The 27,520-nt window shown below is 35.8% G+C and overlaps 1 protein-coding gene across 3 annotated transcripts in view; it reads left to right on the forward strand.

Moving 5' to 3' along the window:
* The first annotated feature begins 2,230 nt into the window (after positions 1–2,230).
* Positions 2,231–27,520, forward strand: part of LOC135156737 (ubiquitin conjugation factor E4 B-like) — a 33,054-nt gene continuing 7,764 nt past the window's right edge. For 2 of the 3 annotated variants that reach the window (XR_010295756.1, XM_064109810.1), the window contains exons 1-24: positions 2,231–2,449; positions 5,011–5,182; positions 5,756–5,942; positions 9,943–10,030; positions 10,512–10,650; positions 11,861–11,978; positions 12,675–12,786; positions 13,361–13,464; positions 13,900–14,014; positions 14,983–15,066; positions 16,384–16,440; positions 17,446–17,562; positions 18,063–18,152; positions 18,750–18,863; positions 19,893–20,088; positions 20,789–21,021; positions 21,474–21,601; positions 22,834–22,926; positions 23,416–23,533; positions 23,862–23,979; positions 24,796–24,922; positions 25,726–25,873; positions 26,244–26,378; positions 27,195–27,386. Coding sequence is in view for 2 of the 3 variants with exons in the window: in XM_064109810.1 (XP_063965880.1) it covers positions 2,426–2,449; positions 5,011–5,182; positions 5,756–5,942; positions 9,943–10,030; positions 10,512–10,650; positions 11,861–11,978; positions 12,675–12,786; positions 13,361–13,464; positions 13,900–14,014; positions 14,983–15,066; positions 16,384–16,440; positions 17,446–17,562; positions 18,063–18,152; positions 18,750–18,863; positions 19,893–20,088; positions 20,789–21,021; positions 21,474–21,601; positions 22,834–22,926; positions 23,416–23,533; positions 23,862–23,979; positions 24,796–24,922; positions 25,726–25,873; positions 26,244–26,378; positions 27,195–27,386 (3,009 nt within the window). In the remaining variant the exon portion in view is untranslated. Of the gene's footprint in view, positions 2,450–5,010; positions 5,183–5,755; positions 5,943–9,942; positions 10,031–10,511; positions 10,651–11,860; positions 11,979–12,672; positions 12,787–13,360; positions 13,465–13,899; positions 14,015–14,982; positions 15,067–16,383; positions 16,441–17,445; positions 17,563–18,062; positions 18,153–18,749; positions 18,864–19,892; positions 20,089–20,788; positions 21,022–21,473; positions 21,602–22,833; positions 22,927–23,415; positions 23,534–23,861; positions 23,980–24,795; positions 24,923–25,725; positions 25,874–26,243; positions 26,379–27,194; positions 27,387–27,520 lie in introns of all 3 variants that reach the window. The other variant, XM_064109811.1, reaches the window with a different exon arrangement.

Here is a 27,520-nt window from a genome sequence, read left to right on the forward strand (position 1 = left end):
TAAACCACGTGATCAGCATCATCAGAATTACTGGTATTACTGGTCTTGACCAGTTCAATTTCAAACAATGAATTACTTTAGACCAGTTGACTATATCAGAGGAATATATCTTGCTTTGATCTTAATCATCGTTAAAGGAAATAATTATTTTAATGATAATGTTAATACTTGATAATTATGATAATATTAATAATAATAATTACAATATCAATGACAATGATAACAGTAATAAGAATGATAACAACAATGATCATAATAATCATAATAATAATAATTATGATAATTATAAGAAGAATGATGATAACAATGATAAATGATAACGATAATAACTTTCTCTGAATTGCAAGATTCATTTTCCTTAATTCGTCAAATGATCTGACTTGAAATAAAGTAATTACTTATTGGACCAGTAACACCAGTTTGATGAAAAACAATTTAACTTGTATTACTACTTTGCTTCAACTGGAATGCAATTGTTTGAACTGGTCTCCAGTTGATTTTTACTGGTCCAGTTAAAAATCAACTGGCCCAGTAAAAATATACTGGAAACCAGTAAAAATCTACTGGAAACCAGTAAAAATTCCTACTGGTCTTACTGGTTTTTCCTTCTGGGAAAGTGGACCACCCTTGGGGTAAAGTGGTATGGGGTAAAATAGGACAGTGGGAGTAACGTGGGACAGGCAAAAGTGATGTGTAAACAGAAAGGTAATTAAAGAAAAATACACATAACATCAAGGTAAATGTGTAACACCGCAAATATTTTAATTTCAATCATATACATCCAACACTGCATGAAACAATAAACTCTAACTAGTAAGCATACCTGCAAATTCAATATATCTTGGAATGCTTGTATAGATAATAAATCATTTTGGCCTTACACAGGCAAATTGCTATTGGGATTCTGTGAAGCACTTTTCAATAAAATAATACCAAATAAAAAAAGCAGGTCAACCAGCATGACCAGGCTTTGATGATTAAGAGTTAAAAATGTCAAAGGGCAATTTTATCAAACCGAAGATGATTCGTTTCCTATCATTGAAGAAAAGGGACATTTTGCATCAAAATATCAAAATAAACAAAGATAAGTTAAGATATGGATTCAATTTCCTAATTTTGGACACAATGAACACACTGAGCATGTCATCACGAGATGTTATGCTCATACGAGTCTTCGCTTGTATTTTCGAGGCATGTCTATCTGCAAAAAACAAGCAAAAGTTGGGACGTTATTAAGGACTCGTGTTGTTCTTGAATTGAATCATTGGTCTATTGGCCTGAGCCTTGGATAAACTGAGAGTTTCATTGTATTATACTTTGATACCAATGAGAGATAAAGACATTGAGTAATCAGAACAAAAATACATACATGATTAGCTTTGAAGCAGAATGCAGGTAAGAATAAGATTTTTTTATTCTTTAATATTGGAGCTCCCTTTGTACTCAATCTGCCATTGGGGTGAAGTGGGACAGCGTGGGGGGGGGGGGGGGGCCCGGGGGGGGGGACAACGTGGTGGTGAAGTACGTGGGACAAGTCAAGGAACAGCTGAGATGTTTTGTCTCATTTCTCCCCACGAGCCCCCAAAATTAAAAATGGCGTCTGAAATTTTATAAACGCATCTTATCATTATTTATCATCACATTATTAAGACATGGTATGTCTGAATGAGTTATATTTAGGGTCTATAGGTCTTTGTTGTTAATCTGTAACTTTATTGGCAATAAATGTACAAAATAGGTAAAATTAAACTGGGGGAAAAAGGATAAATTCTAATTAAAATTTCCTGGTGTAGTTCTTAATTGACATGATGGTTGCTTGGTAAGACCTATCGCAGGATAGAAATTGATTGCTGATTAGTTCTCTACTCTTACAGATAGAGGAGGTGTCCCACTTCTCCCGCGCCCCACTTCTCCCCGCTCTCCCCTATAGATTAGATTAATTGGGTCTACCTTTATTTTTAGTTCATGATGTATATATTTGATTATTTCTGTACGTCTTCCCTATAGTTTGTCACCAAAAGTTCCACCAAGTATATTCCTTCCCAGTGGGAAGGAATAGTTCCCAGCCTACATTGTAATTCTTTTTAAGTCAGTAAGCCAAGTGTCTTGTTTCTCTCCCGGTTTCTCCCACCAATTTTTGTATACCCCCCCCCCCCCCCCCCCCCCCCCGACCACACACACTTCTTCCGATTTCCAGATCCGGTATTGTTAATCGGATATACGCCCAGCCATAATACACAGCATGCTGGCGATCGACCTGCGCTGTCTAGCTAACCTCGGCCGGATATTCGAATATACGTTGCAATATGGCGAATTGATCGAAATGAATGAACGAATTTATCATCTGTAATTTGACAAACACAATCCAGCCGCACCTTGTATTTTCATTTTTTGAGGAACAAATCTTCCGACAAACAACGTGGAAATGAGTGAACTTACACCAGATGAGGTAAGGCCTAATAATAATATGGATTGTTTGTTATTTCACGGCGAAAGCTTTGTTTACCTCAGTCTTTGTTCTGCTTTGCCATGTCGACAATTCCCTTGCATTATATGCAGCCCCACTCGTGTAATATTGTGTTATCTAACGTTAATTTTGTCGTGATCCAATTTTTTTGTGCGATGTCATCGCACAAAGAAAATGGGATCACGACAAAATAAACGTGTCCCCATGTCTGACCAGTCATGCCAGTGCAGTGGCCATAATCTTCTATATTGCCTTGGTTTGTATCCATTTGATTGGCTGTCTAGCCAGGATTAGGGAGACTGATAATTAATTGATTCAGTTCTTCGTCTTTGAGTTTGTGTATACTGCCCAACGCCCCAGTTATTTCCCACCCATGGGCTCAGTCATATCATCTCGCGTGCGAAGGAATATCATTCATAATAATGCGACACACACGACACATCCATATACTACTGGGCTTTCGCCCACATAAAACATCACACATAATTAGGGATTTCACATTCTGATATCATTTAGATCCTTCCGAGTTCCGTGACTTCTCCTTGAGGTTTCTTCTAAAAAATATGTATGGTTGGAACTACCCCTTATCGACCACCTAATCTTCTCAGCATCGTATCTGCGAAAATATTCATCAATTTTACCCAGTTTTAGTCCCATTTGTGCAGAAAATTGAGCAGATCAGATTCCCATGTTTCGCTCAGCGACTCCGATTCAATCCGCGTATATATCGACGAACAACGAATACGACGATTTTACATTTGCTCATTTGCACCCGTCTTTTGAAACCGACCACCCGCGATACACTAAGTTTACGGCCGATTCTTGTCGCGGTGGCGAAATATTTTTACTCTTCCAAATCAGTTCTATGATGTCAACATGCTAAATGATCGTCTCACTACTTCCACTGCGAGCTCCGGCACATGATTCGACGATTGACGACGGATATTTGTTCTAAAGCCGTTTCCTATCGGATTTCTTAGTTTTTCAGCGGGAATTGGGTCTGGTCAATACAATTTTGATTAATTCTACTAAATTTTTACTTTTTGTTGCTTCTTTTTTTCTCGTAAAATCGATTCTTACCGTTTCTATGGACACTGCGCCTACTCTCCCGCGCGTATCGTTTGTAATACGCAATAGTTTTAACGCGCGCAAGGTGGTCGGTTTCAAAAGAGGTGGTCGATATGTGGTAGTCTCACCATATATTTTCTTGATCTTTGGTGAAGATTTCACGGAGTTAAAATTTGGTCAGCGCCGATATCAATTTTCGTCTAAAGAGGGCGCGCGATTTATATTCATATCAAAGACACGACAAGGGAAAGACTAGGCACCTAGGCCTACACTATTTTACACGCAAATTGACACAGGTCATTACGCAAAGTCCGTGAAGTGTCCAATCTTTTCATTGTAAAGACTTTGGTATACCGTATTATTGATGTTCGTGTATTATTGATGTACTGCTGGTTTCGTTCCAGGCACGTATATTTTTTCCAATTTTTCTTTATTAGTCATCGTTTTAAATTAATTGCAGAAAAATGTTATCATCGCCAATAATAATCTTGAATTATGTTTTTGAAGGTATTTCATTTATTAGTGCCCATAATTAGTAAATCAATCATAAGAATTGCTTATTCAAAGAATGTAGACACAGTTATAAAATTACCGAGGAGCTGAATCAAGGTTGTGAAATTTATTAGCGCCACCAACCAAGCAACCTCCCATCATTTGTTGTTTTAGAGATAATCATACACACAATGAAAGGTGTGTAAAAATGAGCCGTGTAACGTCAGTTACCGTGAAAATGCCCATTTGCAAATTTGCATGTTAGAACCTAAATCAAAACATCAGGGATATTATCCAACTCATGGTCACACAAACTTCCTAATCAATGCTTAGCTTTAAATGGGAAAAATTTTGTTGTAAAATAGCAGAAGAAATATAAATATTGGTGAAGGTTTGAGGAAATTTAAAAAAGTTATTAGAATTTAATTTTTGACTTCGGACATTATATGCGAGCAGCTTTCCACGGATTGTGAATTAAAGATATCAGTGAAATGTCATTTTCTTGAAATATTGAAAATGGAGTTTATTGAACCTTCTGTATATTAACAGACAAATTATTTCAAACCCGCTCTTGAAAAAAAGAAAATTGGTAGTCATCACAAACTAATAAAAAATTGAAATTTTGGCATTTTATGTCACATCAAATTCCTAAAATTCATATTTTTACCGTAACTTAATCTTTTATGGATTTTCCTCAAACCTTTATACCAATAATTTTGCAGGTTTTTAGATGCTGATCAACATGAAATTGGTTAAACTTGTGTATTATGTTAGTGAAAAAAGCAACACCTTTTTGGGGTTTATGCTGCACATAATTTGTTCTTAGTGTCAGTTGCTATAACAGCCCGGGTAGTATTCTGGCCCCTAATCAATAGAAAATCATTGTAAAAAATATATCTAGTCATTGATTTTTGGCAATCTTAAGTAAGTTTTCCAGATGCATGAAATATCTTCTTTTTTTTTCTCTAAATGTTGATTATCAGATTCGTCGGAGGCGTCTAGCTCACCTAGATAGAAGTCCTGCTGGTCCGGGAGCTAGGGTGACACCAAGTCAGGAATCTAATGTGGACCAGCCAGCGACACCTACTTCTCCAACACAACTTGGAGCAAGCCCGATTAGAGCCCCAAGACCTCCACTGGTTGTCGATGTTCCTGGTGAGTTATCACAGACTGTAAAGCCCTATTCTTTTTCATGAAAGGTTGAATACAGTGAAAGATGGTGTAATGCCATCTTCACACAAATTTGAAACATTTACCAAAGTAACCTCATTTACTCACTGCATTTTTCATGTGATCTCGCTTATAGTTGTTCAGATTAGACCTTATACTTCTCTATTCCTTGAATTCATCGTTCAGTAATTTCTTTAATCAAATCTCACTCACGGACCTTGTTTATCTTGACCATCCTAGGAAAAATTGGGTCGACTTCTTATAATGATAAACGTTGGTAGCGCATGTATTATGAAATGCTCGAATTATCTCTTATGCTTGAATATAATTAACAGTGTTAAAATAATTTACACAGATACCTTTTCATTTCTCTTTCCTCACCATTTAGATCAGGGGGAAAAATCATGGGGGCTCGGGGCAATCGAAATGCTCAGAAGAGCACTGGAAAATCCCATTCACTGCCATGTTAAACTTACATGTAACCAATGTCACAGATTTAGGCAGTTGATTGTGAAAAGTAACCCCCAAAAATAAAAAATCAATTTTTGCCTGATTTAGAATCTTCAGCGAGCTGTAGTGATCTAGGAAGGGGAAGCTCCGTAGAGGGCGCTCAGAGTAATACAAGCAGCCAATCACCAATCTCGGAGGAACCTATGCCTAGCTTAGACAGCAGTGGGATTGGGAGCCTCGACCCTGATCCTCCACAAAGTGTGGACATGGATTTCCAATCGGCATGTGATGTAGGGTAAGTAAATATCCTCGATATGAGTTCCATAAACCACCCATGGATGTGTGTTTACGAGCCTGTTGTACATTATAAATTACCAAAATAAAATGTGATCCAATGCATTGCATTACAAGTTTCGAGGGTTTTTTTTTCATATCAAAGGGGGGGGGGGGAACTGTGTGTTGTCTCTCATTGACTGTGTATAGTAAATTGGTAGTCTAAAGTCCACCGCACACCTTACGACTGTTCGCGATCCGATTTTGGAACAAATCGCATTTTGCACATTTTCTGAAAATGTGAATGGAACATATCATTTTATTTTAGGTTACAATTAATTGAAAGAATACTTATAAAATAGTTATATAACCATTTTGTAAGATTGTAAGCCTTTATTTTGGAGTAAATGCCAAATTAGTTTCAAATTGTAGCCAATCATACGACTACTATGACGTCATTACGACTAGATATTAAATTTGCTTTTATTCTAAGGATGATAGCATAGTCACAGATTTGAACATGGGTATTCGTACAATGATTTTGAACATTACACAGTAAGATATTCCAAGTCTCAATATCAGCATCAATTTCTACTACGTTTTATTCCAAAGGTGTGCGGTTGCCTTAAAACATACCTTTTGAGATAACTATTAGTAATACAGAGGAAAACTTAGCCTATAATTTTATTTATGTAGATTAACTAAAAAAAAACAGAGAAAGTATACCTCCTGTGCTACTTGATAAATAACTAACTTGTGATATAAATGAATCGATCAGTGAAGTTTTTCAAAAAAAAATAAAAACTTGACTTGCTATATGAGCAACAACAAAAAATTGACTCACCATCAGAGTAAAACAACCAAAACAAACAAAACTTGTCTCAATGGAGTAACGAAAAAAAATCAACTTTGCTCAAAGAAGAAAGGAAAAAAAAATTGCATCAACCCGAACTTCCAACCCCCCTTCCTGGGTATCTAATACATGTAAGTAAATTGGTAGTCTAAAACATACCTTTTGAGATATACAGAGGATAAGTTAGTCTATAATTTTCTTTATGTAGATGAACTGAAATTTAGTGTTTTAGTTCAAATGGTCCTATCACAAGATAGATTCAGAATGTTGCATTGTGGGTAATGAACCTGTCCAGATATGAATAGTTGAGGACTAGAGGTGGGTCTATTTTGGCTGCTGGTTCATTTTTCCTTTAAAGCCATCCACATACTCCACCCTTAACAACTTGTTAACTCACTGTTACATGTACACAACAAAAGCACAGAACAATTGATTTGGTTTATTGACCTTTCTCTTTGCTGCTGTTTTAAAGGGGAAATTCACCCTGACAAAAAGTTCATTGCTAAATATAAAATAGCAGAAAAAAAAAATAACGAAAAATATTGGCGAAAGTTTGAGGCAAATCCATGAAATAATAAAAAAGTTATTAGAATTTTAATTATTTGATTTGTAACACCATATGCAAGCAGCTTTCCTACATATCGAATGTTATGAAATCAATGAAACGCCATTTTCCCAGAAAATTAAAAGTGGTTTTTATTGTATCTTCAGTATATCAATACACGAATGATTACACACCCGCTCCTAACAAGAAAATAAAAAATAAGTCATCATGAACCATTGAAAAATGAAATTTATATATTTTATATTACATAACATATGGGGCAACTACTCATTAATGATGTCACAAATCAAAATCAAAATTCGAATAACTTTCTTAATGTTTTATGGATTTTCCTCAAACCTTCACTAAAATTTTTATTATTTTGTTCTGCTATTCTTACAACAAAGTTTTCGTGAGGGTGAACTTCCCCTTTAATGAAATGTGACTGGTAGTGTATCTTGACTTGGATTTCAATATTTTCATAACACCACTTGTTTGTTTAAATGCTGTGAACAATTCAAGCTGGATATTGACTTTTAAGCAAAAGTAAGCATAATAATTCATTTGAATAATAAGTGTATTTGAATAATTTTTGAACAATTAACTACTGTACATGTACCGGTACATACAATTATTTATATTATGTTTATGTTGTTCATGAAGTGGATGCTCATTTTTGTCGCAATTGCATTATTGGTCAACGAAGACTTGAGGGTCCAAATATGGCCCCTGCTATCTCTGGTTAATATACGTCATGCAGAACATACATGTTCTCTTCCTGTTCCAAATACTAAATGGTGACCTAATTGTGTAATCTTTGCATTGAATAGAAAATCATTCATACAAACACCCTCATGGGATAGCCTACCAAGGAAGTCAATTGAACAAGGTAGAGAAAAATCAATAAGCCCTTACAATGGGACAATACATGGGAAGGTCATGACCATTGTTAGGAGCAACATGTATGGGTCATAGAGCCATTGTGAAAGAAGATACTGGGCCAAGTCCAGATTTACTCCCTTTTCTTTCACTCTATTGTGTGGTCATTTTGTCAGATTTTACAGGGTTTTGGTATTGCTGGAAAGCTCATGTCTGTCCACTGTGTCCAGGATCATGTAGACCTTGCCTCCCACCCATGAAGCAAAATAAAACTTTAGGGATTGTATGGCTGAATTTTGAGATAATTGTTCATGAGATAATAGATGTCTGATGACTTTAAAGTCCAGTGTTTGAGAGACATACATGTACATGTACTCTCCCGCGTCTTATAAAAGGGATTAATTTTGTTGAAAAGTTCAGTAGAATCCAGTATGTGATGTACATATATGACTGAAATTGTATTCATTTATTCCACTTTTAAAACAAATAACATAATATACATAACAAATGTATAGTGTATCAATGATCAAATTAACTGTCTAACATAAGGTACAGTACACTACAAAATGTAAAAAAAAGTGAGGATCCTAAATAAAAAGCAGAGCTTGTAGAAAATTAGGCTTCCATTGGGAGAAAATAGAAGTTGTTACTTTGAGCGAAAAATTGTTTAAACAGAATACATAGTTATTAGTTAGTTATTACATAGATTGTTATACACAAAATATATCAAAAGGCATCAAGTTACTACAAAATGATGGAGTAGAAAAGAGGGTTCTTTGACATAAACCCACTATTATCCAACCGATTAATTGAAATTTAAGTCTATAAAACAATTTACAAGCTTGCTTCGGAACATTATCAAATTGTTCCATGAAAATGTATAGCTCTCGAAGTAAAAGAATTCTTACTCTGAATAATTGTTGCTTACATGTAGTACTTTAATCCAGTGCATAGGGTTTATGGGTCAGTGTACGAAGATTTAAGGGCACCCACACATTGGGTAGTTCAATCAACAATTGTTGAGCATGTCGATCAACGTGTTCAAATACAGGGTCGTCATTGCATTTACTTGCAGCCATTTCATAATTCTGGAATGAGGATTTGAACTTGTGACCATCTAATTAAGAGTCATGGGTCAGGAACTCTACACTATGACATAATCATATATCAACCCCTCAAACCCTTCTAATCAAACTATCTTTGTATTATATTTTCAACCATTATTACAGAGAGCAATGGTAATTTGCTATCAAAGTTAGTCAGTTATCACCAATAAAAATATCGCTGATGATACTATCACAGATTTTGAAAATTCATGGGTAATATGTATGTTCATTATGAGCTGCAATTAATAGCAGGGAGGGGGAAATGAAAGTGAGGCTTTCATTGGTGCTTGTCCATGAAAAGCAGGCATTTGGGTACCAAGTTATGAAGTTCTTACATGTAGTTGGGTTAAAGCAATACCTACAAAGCAGCATTTTTGGTCAAATAGTGATTAACTTTTCATAATCGAAAATATTGTAGCCATATTTTGCTACCTTGATCAACATAATCATAAAACCATTATTGAAGAGTCAATATTTTGTCCATATCGCAAAATATTGATAATATCAAAATGATATTTCTGCCTTCCTGTTACTATGATGAATGGTGCAGAATTCATTAAAATTTTGTCACCAGAGGGAGCTGTGATCTCGAAAGCATCTTTTTTTCATTGTATTATCTTTGTCTTTGATAATCATATAGGTCTATATCTCAGATGGATGTGGATTCCGGTATTGAGACAACAGAAGTAGAAGAAGCACCCTCGGCAAAAAAGAAGTCTCCCCCTCGTGTAAGAATCAAGAATCTTTTGCACTTTCTTGTCAAAAATGTATCCATTTGCCAATAAATTCTGTATAAAATCCCATAGCATTTGTACAGACTACAGCATTAATTACTCAGTTATTAGCATATTTTTTTTTATTTAACATATTTCCTCTGAACATTGGAATGAAATACAATCAGATTCTGTCATTTCGAAATTTTGAAATATTTGTATTTCATATGTTTATTTTTTACGTTTCTCTTGTTGCTTTTATGTGGAGTAAGTGAACACACCTTGTTGATGGCCATGTCTAAAGTATTTCATATATCGTGTATCTTTGCGTTTCTCTTGTTGCTATGTGGGGTAAGTGGACACATGTTGTTGAAAGTGTTTCAAATATCGTTTATCTTTACATTTTTTGTTGTTGCTTTTATGTAGAGTAAGTGAACACACCTTGTTAATCATGTTTAAAGTGTTTCATATCACATTTATCTGTACGTTTCTCTAGTTGCTATTATGTGGGGTAAGTGAACACACCCTGTTGATGGTCATGTCTAAAGTGTTTCATATATCATGGAAGGAACAGGGTTCAGGTGTTCTTTATCTCAAGGGGCTGGCAGCAGAGTTTGCTGAGGATCCGACAAAAGGTAAGCAAAACCAACAACAAATGGATTGAATGTTATGTAATTTTAGAATTATACTAATCTTACCCAATTGATTACCTACATGTATGATAGGTTTACACTAGTTATGTCTGGTTCATTGTTGGCACCTGCCACAGGTACATGTCTTGCTGAAAATAATGCTTTGGTTTTATACACTATAGTCTCACCCAACAATTTTATACCCCGGCCAAACCAGGTTTTAGTATATAGGAGTCAGGGTATGGTCAGGAGGATGGGTGGTTGTTACGTTGCAAATGTTATGGATCAAACTGCTTCCTCCGATTTTGTCCAATGCTCACTAGAGTTTGCGCATAATAGTCTTGGAGTCATATCACACAAGACACATGAATTGTGCACATGTTACCTTTACACAACTTCATGACTGTTGTCAAATGACCTTTCCCATTTTTATTTTGATGAGTACTAACACTTCCATAGCATCATGTGGTATTCAAATCCTAAGGAAGAAAGACATGACATAGACCAGGTGACTAGAATAATAATCATTATGATAATGATAATAATAATATTGGATTTGTATAGCGTACGTATCCATCTTGTAAGATGCTCAAGGCGCTCCTATATTACCCCGGCTAAGCTAGTCTATCGATTCTGGTGCTCACAGCTTTTTGAGGAATTACTTCTTGCCGGTACCCATTTACCTCACTTGGGTTGAGAGCAGCACAATGTGGGTAAATTTCTTACTGAAGAAAAACACACCATGGCTGGGAATCAAACCCACGTCCCTTTGATTGAAAGATAAGAGTCGTAACCACTAGACCACGACGCCCCCTCAATAGTACATCAGTGATAATAATAATAATCTGATTTTTTATAATATATTTAATACATATATTGTATGTTTGTAAGCACTTACAGATTTATCATATGATTCAGATTGTCATGGTCATTGGATTTAATCAGTTCAGTCATTCCCGCACACAACGTATTCACAGTGAAACGATATGAAAATTATTGTTGTATTCTCTTAGTTTGGCACATTGAATGGGCTAGTGTCAAACACCAATGATTAGGAACAGTGTTATTCTTCAGTGTATGTAATAATCAATAAATTTCAAAGATATCTTAATGTTTCATCTAAAATGATTTGTTACTGCTCATGCGCAGAATGCTATTGTGAGTTTTCAATGAATTTTTTCAATGAATTTCTTTGTATTTGAATTAATCGCAGTGTTTGGGAGTATGGAAGACTTGGTGTGTTTGGTTCTGATGGAGGTACTCACATTACATTCATCAAGTGGCAATCCATACTCTAATCTACCGGAATCTCAGGCAGCTAGTCCATCAAGGTAAGTTATAGGGTCGATGGGTGAAGGAAGGTGGGAGGCCATTGTGTGTGTAGTTTGTAAGGTCCATCCTTACATGGCCCTGGGAAGTGAGGGTGCTGGGGGTGCTAAAGTACCCCCAAAAAATATAATTGGGGTGCTGCATGTATTATTCTTCATCGACAGCACCCCAAGTACTCTGGAAGATGTAAAAATTGAGAAAATGTAACCAAAATGACCTTCATTTTGGGGTTAAAACCTTTTTTTTTTTGCTGAGAAAATTCTTCAGGACCAATTTGATTCCCAGCGCCCTGAATCCTTATCTACTCACAGTGGCCCATTACTCCAGTTTAAATGAGGCCATGGTCTAATTCTGTGCTAAGATTATGGGAAGCTATTAGTATACAAAACATGCTTACATTTGTAATGTTTAATGTGTTCTTTGCCCATGCTTCAATGGTTTCACAAGAAAGAGAACTATTTTTTATTATTGTTCAGTTATGAATGATTTGAACACCATATTTGCAAATTGTACTGTTCCATATTTATGTGACAATCGGCTATTTATAGTTTAACCACATTTAAAGGACAGAATTTGAATCAGACCACGGTTGAGAATATGCTCCAGTTACCTTCATACCCCACTATGATATTAAATCACCAGGCATACATTGCATTCTCATTTATCTCAATTATATGCTTACATTTTTATACATGCAGTGGACCTTCCACATCATCCGCATCATCTGGTATCCAACGTGAGGCGGAGATGTTGAACTACATAGTACAGTGTGTACAAAGGGCTGCGACAGAGGAAAGATCAGCATCGGAAGTATGTATATGATACCTTACAGTGAAATCTCCAGTTTTCTGGATGCAGAAATAATTCACAGAATTCAAGATTTCACAGAAAATACACTTTTCAGACCCCAATAGATTTGAATTTTAAAAAATACAGTGGAATTATCTTTTACTAGCCTCATACATCAATGAATGTAGGTTCATTCACATCTGTTTTATGTAATTGAACATGTCACTCAGTTAATCATTCATTTATATTTTGACTAGTTTTATTATTACCTAGCTGTAAAGGATACATTCTTTTTTTCATTTAATTGATGGGCTTATAATATCACTCAGTCAATTATTTTTATATTGATCTGATCGTGTTTTGACTAACTGCAGACATTATTTCTGAGCAATAACAGATATTTTACATTCTTTTTCATTTAATTGATGGATTTACAGTTATTTCACTCAGTAAATAATTCATTTATTTATATTTTCACTAGGTTTAAAGACATTATTACCCACCAATTACAGATCATTTACATTCTTTTTCATGCAAGTGATGATTTAAATTTCTGTCAGTCAATCATTTATTCATTTATATATGTTTTGACTAGGTTTACAGACAGTATCCAGCCATGAGGGATCTATTACAGGCTGCTAGGCATCAATGTGTATGTCATGCTGCACTTCTACTACAGGGAATCTTTACTCAACCTAGGTATGGTTATCCTTCTTCATACTGTAAATATTAAGTTTAGTTCTGGGTCGTGTTTTATAAATCTATTTCTAATTTATACACCACTTTATGCTTCATATAATCTGAATTTATAAAAAATAATAATGATATGCAACATTTATATAGTGCAGTAATGCTTAATGCAACCTTTTAAGTGCGTTTACCCAGGCTTTAGTATGGCTACCCTGATCAGGTGCTCAAGCATTCAAGGAATTCCTTCCTGCCTGGTACCCATTAACTACACCTGGGTGGAGAGTGGCAAATGTAGATAAACACCTTGCCAAAGGGATTCAAACCCCAGACCTTGTGGTTCAAAGTCCGGAGACAGAAGGTTGTAATTGCTAATCTTTCCTAAACTTACATAAAATGGAAATGGTAAAAGTCCATGTTTCCATATATCTCTGTTGATTTAAACAGGTCATCTACCGATCAATCTTCGCTATTACCAATGTTAGAAGAACTCAATATGCCAGGAAGCTTCCTTCAAGAGCTTGTGCTTCAAAGTAATTATGACCCCCAAGGATTTAAAAGTGTAAGTTACCATGGTAACAGTAATATTGGTGATGAGAATAAGTGATATTTAAAGGGGAATCCAACCCAAATAAAAACTTGTTTTTATAAGGAAAAGAAAAATCAGACAAGTTGATAGGTAAAAGTTTGAACAATATTGGACAAACAACAAGAAAGTTATGAATTTTTAAAAGTTGTAAATATTGGTAATCACTATACCCATGGAGACTTCAAATTGGCCGCATATGGGATGTCACAGTGATGTAAGGCAAGGACTACTCTTTCATGTACTCCAATACATATTATGGCTAAAATGTCATTTTCCCCAAAAATCTTATTTCAAATTATATTTTCTTTCATGAGGACATAAAACAATATACTACCTGGGTTATATTTAGATTACTGCCCCAGGGGAATGGGTACTAAGGAGAAAACCACAAATCCCTGATAATAAAGTACATGGCCTATGGGAAAGTTGTCCTTGCCCCTTGTCATAATTCACTTACCCAGTTGCCAATTTGAAATCTACATAGTATTAGTGATCTCAATTTTAAAGCAGCTATAACTTTCTTATTGCTTGTCCGATTTCTTTTAAACTTTCACCATTCTGTTTAATTTATTTTTCTCCTTCCCAACACAACATTTTATGGCCAAGGCTGGATTCCCCTTTAAGAGGATAACATTATGATGGAGTTGATGCTTAGGTTGGTGATGGTGGTAGTAATGATGATGATGATGATGGTGATGATGGTAATGGAGTTGTGGAGTAGATGATGATGACGATGATGATGATGGTAATGCTGCTGCTGATGATGATGATGGTGATTGAATTGTGGAGTTGATGATGATGATCAGGATTAGGGATGCAGTTTGATCTTCAGGTAATTCCAATATTAAATGAGTTGATAATATGTACATTGGTGCTAAAATGTATATTCATTGTTGGTTTATTTATTATTATCTTTGCTTATTCTTGGTTTATGTGTTCAGATATTTTACCCTGTCATCATTGGACTAGTACAGAAACTTCAACGAAGCTCACTATCCTCAGATGAATACAGGACACCTCTCATGGTATGATAATTAGTCAGAAATCTCAAAATGATGTGAATTATTTTAATGACAAAAATTATAATGATAATGATGATGATAGTGATGATGATGATAATAATATTAATAACAATAATTATGATAATAATGATAATGATGATAATGATGATGATGATAATAATAATAAGGATAATAACAATAATAATGATTGTAATAATATTAATGATTATAGTAATAATATTAATAATAATAATAATGATAATGATGGTAATAATGATAAAATAATAATAATACTCAATGATAATAATAATGATATTATTAATGATAATAATAACAATAATAATGATAATAATAATGGTAATAATAATAATAATAATGATAATTACAGCAACAACAACAACGTGATGAACATTTGTAATGACCTCGTATAAGCCTATGGGGAATATGTTAGATTCCAGCACATCATGCAATGCATTCAGATTTTGCACATGTACACAAAATATATGAATTTTGAATTCATTGCTAAAATGCCCAACTGTAGACGCTGTTTTATTTTTTGAATTTTACAACACGCAAAACTATTGACATATTTAGTAACTAGTACCAATGTCTCCAACAGCAAAGCTTTGCTATTGAAAACTGTGTGGTGCAAAAAAAAATGATATGTGTACCTATATACAGTATGTTAAAAAAAGAGGTTGAAATGCCGTGGAAGTGTAATGTACATCTTCCGATCGCGAATTCAACAGCCTGCGAAAATGTCGGGACTCCTGCAATTCACAAAAAGTTATGTACGCGAAAATAAAAGCTCTTACAGTACACAAATAATAATGCATCTTCTATTTATATCATCTTTCTGGCTTCTTTGTTATCAGCATTGATATTAAGATTACTTGTACCAGTGTACATGTACTCCAAAGTGCTTTGTTAAAATATCATATTCTTCATTTGATCTATGTAGGAAAATTGAATTTCTGAATATGCACTTTGGCAACATTATTTTTAGATAAGAAATATTTTTAATTTAATTGTTTTGATTTTTGTATTAAGAATTTTCTTGATACTTAAGTTGCATTTGTTACTGTATTGAAAGGAAATAGTATATTTAATATTGTAAGATTGACTTATTTGCTTAGAATATGTTTTGATTCACAAATCTCTGACACGGATGGAAATATATATATATTTTTTTTTCTTCATTTTTGCTCATAAAATCTGTATTTATTTAGGAGATAGACTAACAATCATTTCCTTCCAGTCTAAATGATTCAACACCACTCTCAGATTGTTTTCATCATACATTTATTTGTTTATATTATGTATTGTTGTATTGTCTTTCAGATTTTAAGTGAACTATGCAGAATAAAAGTTGGCAATTCAAGACCTATTTGTGGCCTTGTAAGTATAACATGTTACATCCTTTCTGATGGTTACTAACTGATATTTGGGGAAGAGAGTTGATCAAAATTTGTACATGCAGAAAAAAAGTCTGAATATGTTCCTTTACTTAATTACACAAATTTGTTATTTTCAAAGATAGATTATCCTCAAAGTATAATTTAAATTGAAATGTATTGTAATGAACAAATGGCCAGGACCTCCTAATTATTCTGGATCCAGAGGAAAGGATCTAAATTGCGACTTCTCCAAACTCTTGTTTCCGTACGACTTTCTATATAATTTTACTATACATTTCGATGGGAAATGTTATTTGTGTCCTGTTTTTTTTTTGGTCAAAATAATACCTACGAATCTACACTGTGTTTTCTTTACAGTTAGTTCCTGATATTTATCTTCTAAGTATGAATTCTTAATCAGAGTGCTTGTTATGCAAATTCTTGAAATTTTGTTCTTGAATTAACTCAGGACTGTAGGAACTTGGCAGCTCAGCTTTCAATTGCATTAACATGAAGCTGGTACAACCAATCATGTATGAAATAATTTACATTTTATATTAATCAGTCTTAGTGGCTGATTTTATAGACAATATAAATCACTGCCAGGCCTTTTGTTGCTGCCAACTAGCGCTGTAAGTTGAGTGCCAGCTCACAATCCACAATGAAGAAGTCAGAGTAGTTATAAAGTAATAAATAAATGGTGGTGGTTTCATTTACCTGATTACTGAGAAAGCATGAATGCTTGTAAGCAAGCAAAAAAGAGGACAGACAGCTTTAAGTCCTCTCTGAGGGACCTGATAATGAGGATAAATGGCTTACCAAAGGGCACTAGCACAACAAGTGGGAGTTGAACCTGGGTCACTGGAATCAGAAACCCCCGCTCTACGGACTGAGCTCTTGCACCTCCTATTGAAGGGGAAATATAAACATGAAGGAAGAAAAAGAAGATATGGGGATGCAAGAACTGTTGACATAATACTTTCATTCCTTTTTTTTTCCTTTTTAGTTGGCCTCATCACCTCTCTGGTTACCTGATCCTGTCAGCAGTGCTGCCGGACGAGAGTTGGAACAATTATCCCTTCTAGGAGCATGCTTGAGACTCTCCGTCTTTGCTGAAGATGATGTAAGTCCTGGGGCTATTTCACAAAGCAGCTCATAAGTTAAACACAAGTTTATGGGTGACTGATGACCCTTCTGATAAATGATATATCTCTATGTTGCCGACTATCACCTAAATGTAAGAGCACATTCGGTCGGGTGTAAAGTTGTGTGTAACTATCAAACAGCTTTATGAAACTCAACGCAAGTTCATATTATGCATGACTTTACACATGATCGGTGAGCCTTTCTTGTGCTAAAGGCGATTTCCAAACTTTCCCTGGGTTCCATAACATAAAGGTTTGTAATAAATCGCTTTGTACCGATGACCAATCAAGATAATCGTTGCATGCACACTTTGTTCAAAAGACTGACCAGGAACCAATCAGAATGCTTGTTTCATATTTGCAATCCATTATAAACCTTTGTTACAGGGCCCTGGTGGTTATCATCACACAATCATGAATAACTCAATTTGTCTTTTCCCGCCTCTTATGTCCCCCCCTATCATTTTGTTTACTGCAGCAAAAAGTAGCCGACAAATACTTTGCTACCACCACAGACAGTGCAAGACTGGCCGCTGATACACTTCAACGAATACTGGATCAAGTTAGGGTAAGATATAATGTGCATCCTATTCAAAAACAAAATTTCACAAAACTAAGTGACTGATAATACAACTGATTTTCACGACTGATTGTACATATCGGTCTATGCAATCAATTATGAGAAATCGTTCTTAGATCAAATCCTAAGATATGTGTTATGAAGCCAGATTTGAGGATCTTATCTAATAACTTTTACTGCAGAGCCCTGTAGTTTCTGCAAAGTACAAGAGAGAGAGTATAAGGTTTTACGTACATGTATGTACTGTGCCCATTTTATGTTGCATCAGTACCTTTTTGTTCATATTTGAAAAAAAATGTTTTTGAAAAAAATGATCCCTACAGTACTTTTACCCTCCAAATCTTTACTCAGAATGTTCTGGCATCACTGACTGTGCACAGTAAATACTTATGTAACTAAACATACATTTAATGTAACTTTTGCCCCTCTTTAGCATATTTCCTCTTATCTTTTTTTTCCTGCGCCATGAGCATCTTTTCATGATGGATGCTAACATAATTCAAATGTCTATATTTTCATTATTATTAGAAGATTTATTTATGGTAGCTTTTGAACCACCGTCTCTATATTTGTAATTGATTTTAGGTTGAACAGCATCACATTGTACATAGCATACTGGTAAACGGTGCAACTAGAGAATCAATGCTAACATTCCTAAGTAATGTGTTATCAAGAAACAACAAGAGAGCTCAAATGCAGGTAAGATTTCCAATTAAATATGATTAGTCATTTAATCAATAACATTCATGATGTTATCAATCATTCACATGGTAAACCTATTCCACTTTTATCAAGTTTTACATGTAAGCATTTCGTAAAATAGCCTTAAAAATGGACATACTGAAGCTTTTCAACATGCACTCATCAGAGTATGTCCGTTTTTAAGGCTATTTTACGATTTTGCGGTACCAAAGACTTATTTATTTTAAGTATCTGTTCTGAGTGAACCTACAAGAAGGAATTATTAAGTCTAAACAATTTTGATTTTTAGACAAATGTAGAAGCAGAAATAGCTCCTAAGAGTTAACATTATGACACAAATAATTATACATGAAAATTACACTTTATAGGATTTATGTTAGGTGGCTGCTCGCCTGTGTTATTACAGATCAGATTTTAAAAATCAATTCTGTGAGTATTCGCCTTGCTATCACTTATGTATTTCTCTAATTTTTATGTTTTAATCAAAACCAACTTCAACTGGGCCTTCCCATTTTCCCTGCTGACTACCAAACTCTGAATCTTCCATACACAATGACTACTGGGAGAGTGTTTCATGAAGTGATTTGTCAGTGATTTCTGTTACAAGCTACTGCAAATTCCCTTCATTTGATTGGGTAAAATCACTGACAAAGCTCTTCGTGAAATGCTCCCCATGTTCAAGGAGGCAACAAGTTGTTGTTTATTTATTTTTTTTGCATTCATGATGAAGATCCCTTGTTTAAAATGAAAAAGCTCCCCAATTGCCTTTCACTACTAATAAAGCCCTGATATATTGTGGTCAGATGGTCAGAATGAAGGCCACTGCACACCTTTGGATTCAAATGAAACATTTCAATGCAAATTTTGCTACATGGAACATTAGATGGTCAGACTAAAGGCCACTCACAGCTTACTATTGGTCTGTGACCCGATTTTGGATTAAAATGCAACATTTTGATGCAAATTTTGAGACATGGAACATCTTCAATTTAAACAAGATATTTTTATTTTAATTTTCTTCTCCAGGTTGATGAAAGTCAGGTTGCAGGGGATGGTTTCATGCTCAACCTACTCGGCATCTTTCATAGACTAAGCCAGAAGATCCAGCTCAGTAAGGTTGATGTACGCTACACACACCACCCAAAGACTAGGGTGGACGTCTCTCAAGAAACTAAGATGAACATGACGGAACAAGAGGCCCAGGAGTGGCTTAAAAGCATCAGTGAGTAGGGGAAAGGGAGTTTAGGGGAGGGAGAAATGTAGCTTTACCAGATCAATGTGTGCTCTATGCACCAAAGGCTTGGACAAACTCCTCATGAAAAAATAAAATTAACATGATGGAACAGAACAGCTGAATGGGTAGCAACCACCCCTCTCCAAATAAATCTGCTCAATAGTCAATACATGTTTTAAAGATTGGAATAACAGATGCTACTGCAGTGCATTCAATATTATTGAACATTTACCAAAGGATTGTTTTACATCTATCAAAACTCCTGACGAGGAGCAGAGTTTACGTGCTTCAAGACTAACAGTTCTAAGAACTATTACCCAACAGTCCTTTTCAGGATTACATGTACCTTTACGTGCTTCAAGTCCAACAGTTCTTCAAAGAACTATTACCCAACAGTCCTTTTCAGGATTACATGTACCTTTACGTGCTTCAAGTCCAACAGTTCTTCTAAGAACTATTACCCAACAGTCCTTTTCAGGACTACATGTACCTTTACGTGCTTCAAGTCCAACAGTTCTTCTAAGAACTATTACCCAACAGTCCTTTTCAGTACTACATGTACCTTACATGGTGAAAAATTTGTCATCTGTTTATCAAAGCTTTAGATGGGCTTAAACTCAAGCACCTTAGGTAATCTCAAGACTCCAATTCCAGATTTTTTAATATTCCATCTCTTTTGTTCTTGCAGAGCCCGAGACATGGGTGGATCCCAAGTTCCCAACAGAGTGCTACTTCATGACCCTTCACTGCCAGCACCTTGCCCTCTTACCAGCCTGCAGACACTACTCCCAACGGATCCGAACACTGAGGGAGCTCGCCAGGCTGACAGAGGATCTACAGAACCAGGAACCCCAGTGGAAGGGGACTCCACTGGAGCGCAGGAACAGGCAGCTACTTGAGCGTTGGAAATCACAGACGAAAGTATGTGGAACTGAAAAACATTTAAGATTTCAAGATCATGCTACATGTAAAGTTAGATGATTTTTTGGGACAGTAACAAGTGCAACATAAATTTCCATTTGAGGTGAATGGATACCAGCAGGAGTAATTCCTTGGATGCACAGTGCACTAAAGGGCAGCTCGAGCTAAAGTCGGGATAAGAATAATAGTGCGCCTCGTAATAGATTATTTCTAGATAGAAGGTGCTCTATAAGTATTATTATTAATATTACATTGTATTTTACTTTGAGATGTGCCTATTCCTTTTCTGTAAAATACCTTTGCAGGATAAATTCCTTAGGTGCAGTGCTGAAAACGGCAGCTCGAGCTAATAATAGTACGCCTCGGAATAGATTATCTCTAGATAGATGCCACTATATAGATGCCTGTTCTTATTTCTATTATGTATTGATATTTTATCGTGTGTCCAACAGAAAATTGAGAAGGCTAAAGTGTGTGCTGATGCCGGTCTGTTGCATGAGAATCTCTTGCGGGGTTCCTTCCAGTTCTACGGCACCGTCATGTCTCTCCTGGTGGGTCTTGTTAGTCCTAATGGACCAAGGTAAGCGCTTGTCTGCTTGAGTGTGTGCAAGGATATGGAAATTTTACGCATTGGGAGGGAGGGGGCACTGTGTGATTTCAAGTTCAGTGTTGACCTTTTGGTGTTGGCGTTAGGTCATTTTTTTTACATGATTTTAACACCAAACATAACATGAAGATGGTCCTGAAAAGTCTCTCATTCGTTGTTGAGATGTCAATAATGTGATCTGGATCAGTTTTACAAAATCTGAATAAGTTTTGGAGCTAGGGGAAGCAACCCAAATGTCAACACCAACATGAAGTACAAATCTAGCAGATACAATGAATAAAGATGAGCATTAATGTGACTCGTACTTGCAATCATTACACTTGAAATAACATGACTGGCATATATATCATTATATCAATATCAAGAATAACAGAAAAAATGGCATTCGTAGTAGTTGTGCCTGCAAATGTAAAAATTGCTCGAAAAAAATATATGCTTATAACATGGCCTAATGTTATGTGGAGCGTTGTGGCTCAGTGGATTAGTCTGCGGACTTTGAAACAGAGGGTCGTGAGTTCGAATCCCAGCCATGGCGTAATTTCCTTCAGCAAGAAACTGATCCACAATGTGCTGCACTCAACCCAGGTGAGGTAAATGGGTACCGGTAGGAAGTTATTCCACAAGAAGCTGTGTGCGCTATGAACGCCTAGCTTAGCCGGGTAATATAGGAGCACCTTGAGCACCTAACAAGGTGGATATGTGCGCAATATAAATACCCTATATTATATTATTATTAATTAAGTCTGACACTACACAGGCGAAGACTTAGTAGTAAATTTTCTTGTGTTTTTAGAAGGGGAATCTCTCTATCTCATCATACCAATCTGATTGAAATGCTTCTGCACAAATATGTCTACTCTTTCTGAATCGAACTAAAATTCTAAAATATATTGAATAATAAGAATGTTCAATCTGTTTTCGATCATAATCCAACCTGGCATTGCAGTTTAATCTTTTTCAGTGAAATTGTGTCCTAGTATGCTATTTCAGAATATACCTCTTTTTAGCTCAGTTGATAGATTCCACTGACCAGGTTCAATTTCCACTTGGTGCGCTTTAGTGCCCTTTGGTAAGGCATTTATCCTCATTATCAGGTCCCTTGGAGAGGACAATAAGCATTACGTCCTCTGTTTGCTTGCTTGCTTAAGCATTCATGCTTTCTCAGCAATCATATGGAATTGTCCTTGCCTTTTGTCTTTATACAGCCTGCCGTTACAAACAGACATTCCTCCTGAATTTGCTGCTCTGCCAGAATACTACATAGAAGATATTGCTGAGTTTCTTCTCTTTGTGGTTCAGTAAGTCTTATAATTCCTTCATTTTTTCATCTGTTCCACTCCAACGCAATAAATGGCGCATGAAGAAACGTCCTGAAAGAAAGCAGAAGTTTGTGAAAGATTGTATCTTTTCATAAGTCAGAACAATTGTTGATTTCTTTTTATCACATTATTATCAATGCCCATGCACCAAATGAACATTAATGTATTGCACATCCACATAAGGATTAGAGTAGTCCAGGTCATATCTCATGTCTTCCTCATTAGGACATACATGTACAGAACACCTTATAGAAGAAATAAATATCTAAAATTTTAGTTGTGAAAGTAAAATTTGCCTATATATACCTCCAGATTATATTATTTTAACACAAACAATTTTTTATACCAGACAGATGCTACAACTAATTCAGACAAAAAAAATCCTATTTAGTTATTGTAGAAAAATTCTTCATGAGCCGAACTCTAAACATGTTAATTACCATTTTCTTATCTTATTGGCTTTTCTAGACACATGCCTCAGATCTTGGAAGACACTGCCCAACATGACATGGTTCCTTTCCTTCTAACCTTCATGTGTTCAAATCAGTATCTCAAGAATCCTTACCTTGTTGCTAAGCTCGTAGAGGTAAGTTGCCTCGTTTTTTTGTTTGGCTGTCTCCAATTTTATTGATGGTGATGGTAATAAGTTGCGTTGTACTTGCTTGGTCGGCTTCCGATTGTAATGATGATGATGGTGATAATGAGGATCAATGATGATGGTGATGATGGTGGTGGTGGTTGTGATGATTATGATGATGATAATGATGATGATGATAGGATGATAATAATACACATGTCTTAATAGAACATGGAAAGATTGAGTAAGAATAGTTTGTTGTATACTTCTCACTACAAATGCTATTGGTCTTCCTGTATTTTAAATCAAACATTGTTTCATATCTCAACACTTCTAGGTATTCTTTGTGCTTAGTCCAGCTGTTCAACCAAAAACTGCCAAGCTCTTTGAGGCTATTCAACTCCACTCGCTAGCCATTCCACATCTTGTTCCTGCACTCATGAAATTCTATACTGGTAAGCTGCAACCTTCTAGTCCTTTTAGAAGGATAACAGACAACAGAAGAGGAAAGATGAGAAAGAAATAGGAAGCCAAAAAGGAAAGGAAATACAAATGGGGGGGGGTACATGGTGTATCAAATAAAGAACTCAAAGCTGACAAAATTGCACAAATGGAATGAAATGAAAATGAAAAATGAAATTCCATATTCTATTGTGCGAAAGAAATATCAGGAATTGATTGTGATCCCTGCAGCCACTGAGCAGCGCCAGATCGATGAAACAAGCAAGAAGAATACAACCCAAACCGTATTCCTCTAAAAGTATTCATATTTCTTAATTTAAAATTTGGAAATGTTTAAAAATGACCCAGACCATACAGAGAGATGGAGATTGAAGTGGGATCATGGATATGCATATTATCATTTTATCACATATTGCTGGTTGATATTTAATTTCAGTGTTAGTCTATTACTGGTATCACCAGCAAAATATCACAAATAACACAATATGTGGCCGAGTCTAAAAGTTCATTGGATGCGTTCATTATGAGCTGGATTCCATGAGAGCAAAAATGGTGGAAATGAAATTAAGGATTTAATGGGTGCTTGTCTATGAATAGTTGGCATTTTGGTATCAACTTCAAGTTCTTAGTTTGTTTATAGCATTTGTGGTTAATAAAATAGGGATTAAGTTTTTATAATCAACAATATTTTGGTTATATTGTGTTATCATGATCTATCATCATAATCATGAAACCATTATCAAATATTCTTATAACATTTGTTAATAGCGCCAACCATTATTGGATTACTCTTCTCTTTCACATTGCAGATATTGAGACAACGGGAGCAAGCAGTGAATTCTATGACAAGTTCAGTATCCGTTACCATATCAGTATCATTTTCAAAGCTCTCTGGAGGATTCCCTTACACCAAGATGTCTTTGTAAAGACCAGCGAGTAAGTATCATATCTGTTTGGCAAATTCAATCACTATTATTTACTCGGATGAAAATGACTTTGTATGGCATGAATTCTTCCACAAAGCAGGATGAGGTTATTACGCATGCTCCTGAGTCAAATATACCCTTGAAGTCCTCAAGTGAATTAAAAATATCTTACTGTGGCTGTTGGCAGAGATGAGATATGATTTTGGGGCATTCGTGATATGATGTATCTCTGTTAGGGAAGGCGTCCAAACTATCAATAGCGGTGCGCCATGGGATCCTGCAGTATCCTGCTTGATCCTGATTGCTCGCTACGCTTTGAAAATCTTCAAAGCCAAACTACGAACGCCCTCCCAAAACACAAAACCCCCAAATCAGAAATAATACTATCACTCCAGTCAGCCCTGAGTAATAATTCCTGGCGGAGGACTTTGGAGTAAACGAGTACAAGGTGCAAGGTACGCAGTGGTGTAGAATCCTGCTGGAAGATGACTTTGCCTTCACAGATGCGCATCAGTGTCTTCCTGTGGCGCGATGCTAACAGCTTCCTGCAGGATCTTGAATTTGCATTGCCATGCCCTTGCTAGATGTGCATGCGCTGAAGTAGCATGCATGCATGCAATCATTTTGCAGTTTTAACTGCCGTTTTTCTAGCTGGCTTCAATTCAAAACCTATTTAAATTACGTGTCATTTTCCCTAGTCATTTTCATTTGTAAAATCTGTAAAATGAAGTACATTGGAGAAAAATTGGGGTCAAACCATGCAAAAAAGTTGATTATTTTATGGAATTGCCCATGTACCTGTTTGTTTTCCAGGGTGCAAGATTCCAACTTTGTTCGATTTATCAACATGCTGATGAACGACACCACGTTCCTCCTTGATGAGAGCATTGGTTGCCTGAAACGCATCCATGAGATTCAGGAAGTCAGGAAGGATCAACAGAAATGGAGGGAACTTTCTCAGGTAACTCACTCATACTTCGGTAAACCCCCAATATCTCTTTCATTTATGACAGTATTGGTAGGAGGAGGGGCCGAGGGGAGGGGAGAAGAAAGGTAGATGGGGGCTTAATCAGTTATTTAGAATTAAGGTTTGCCCTTTGCTGTTGACTTCAGGTTAATAATGTGTAAAATATTGATGGATGGATGGACGGACGGGTGGGCGGACGGATGGATGGATGGATGAATGAATATGTGTATAGTAATAAATAGATACTTGAATGAATGGTACATGTATATCATATTCCTGTAGAATGTTCAAGAAATTATGAATTACATTAATTCACTAATAATCCTTTTTTTAATATTTATTTGGCTTACTTGATATTTGGCAGGAGGAGCAGCAGAGCCGAACTCGTCAGCTTTCTTCTGATCAGCGTCAATGCCGGTCCTACCTCACACTTGCCAATGAGACACTAGAGATGTTCAACTACCTCACTGTACATATCAAGAAACCCTTCCTAAGACCGGTTAGTAAATTATTTGAATCTTTATTTAATCAACTGATCATTAAATTGGCAACATTATTCTTCACACTTGCCAATGAGAAGCTAGAGATGTTCAACTACCTCACTGTACATATCAAGAAACCCTTCCTAAGACAGGTTAATAAATTATTAGAATCTTTATCTGTTCATTAAATTGGCAACATTACACTTCACACTTGCCAATGAGACTCTAGAGATGTTTAACTACCTCACTGTACATATCAAGAAACCCTTCCTAAGACTGGTTAGTAAATTATTTGAATCTTTATCTAATCAACTGATCATTAAATTGGCAACATTACACTTCACACTTGCCAATAAGACACTAGAGATGTTTAACTACCTCACTGTCCATATCAAGAAACCCTTCCTAAGACCGGTTAATAAATTATTAGAATCTTTATCTGTTCATTAAATTGGCAACATTACACTTCACACTTGCCAATGAGACTCTAGAGATGTTTAACTACCTCACTGTACATATCAAGAAACCCTTCCTAAGACTGGTTAGTAAATTATTTGAATCTTTATTTAATCAACTGATCATTAAATTGGCAACATCATTCTTCACAATTGCCAATGTGACTCTAGAGATGTTCAACTACCTCACTTTACAGATCAAGAAATACTTCCTAAGACGTTCATAGTACGTCTTCCTAGTACGTTATTTGAATCATTATGTAATCATCTGTTCATTAAATTGGAACTCTTGCATTTTTCTTCCAATTGCCATAGAATAAGGACTCACTCAAAATATTGAAATGTTATTCTTTATTCTCTTGACCTCACTCTACCCAGGAGCTGTGCAGTCGTCTTGCCGTCATGCTAAACTCCAACCTCCAGCAGCTATGCGGCCCAAGGTGCAATGATCTCCGTGTTGAGAACCGTGAGAAGTATGGTTTTGAGCCACGTAAGATGCTTGATCAGTTGACCACTATCTATCTCAACCTGGACAGTAAAGAACTTGTAGAGGGCATCGCTGCGGATGAGGTCAGTTGATGTAGGAGTTGAATGATAGTGAAATGGGCTTAAAGTCCAAAATCATTTAAGTCTCTGCTCAGTATGACTTGTGGGATGTAAGGCAAATCATTATTTGGGGATTTCAATGAATGAGATATATCAAT

Source organism: Lytechinus pictus, chromosome 14 (genome assembly GCF_037042905.1).
Source record: "Lytechinus pictus isolate F3 Inbred chromosome 14, Lp3.0, whole genome shotgun sequence".
Classification (NCBI taxonomy): Eukaryota; Metazoa; Echinodermata; class Echinoidea; order Temnopleuroida; family Toxopneustidae; genus Lytechinus; species Lytechinus pictus.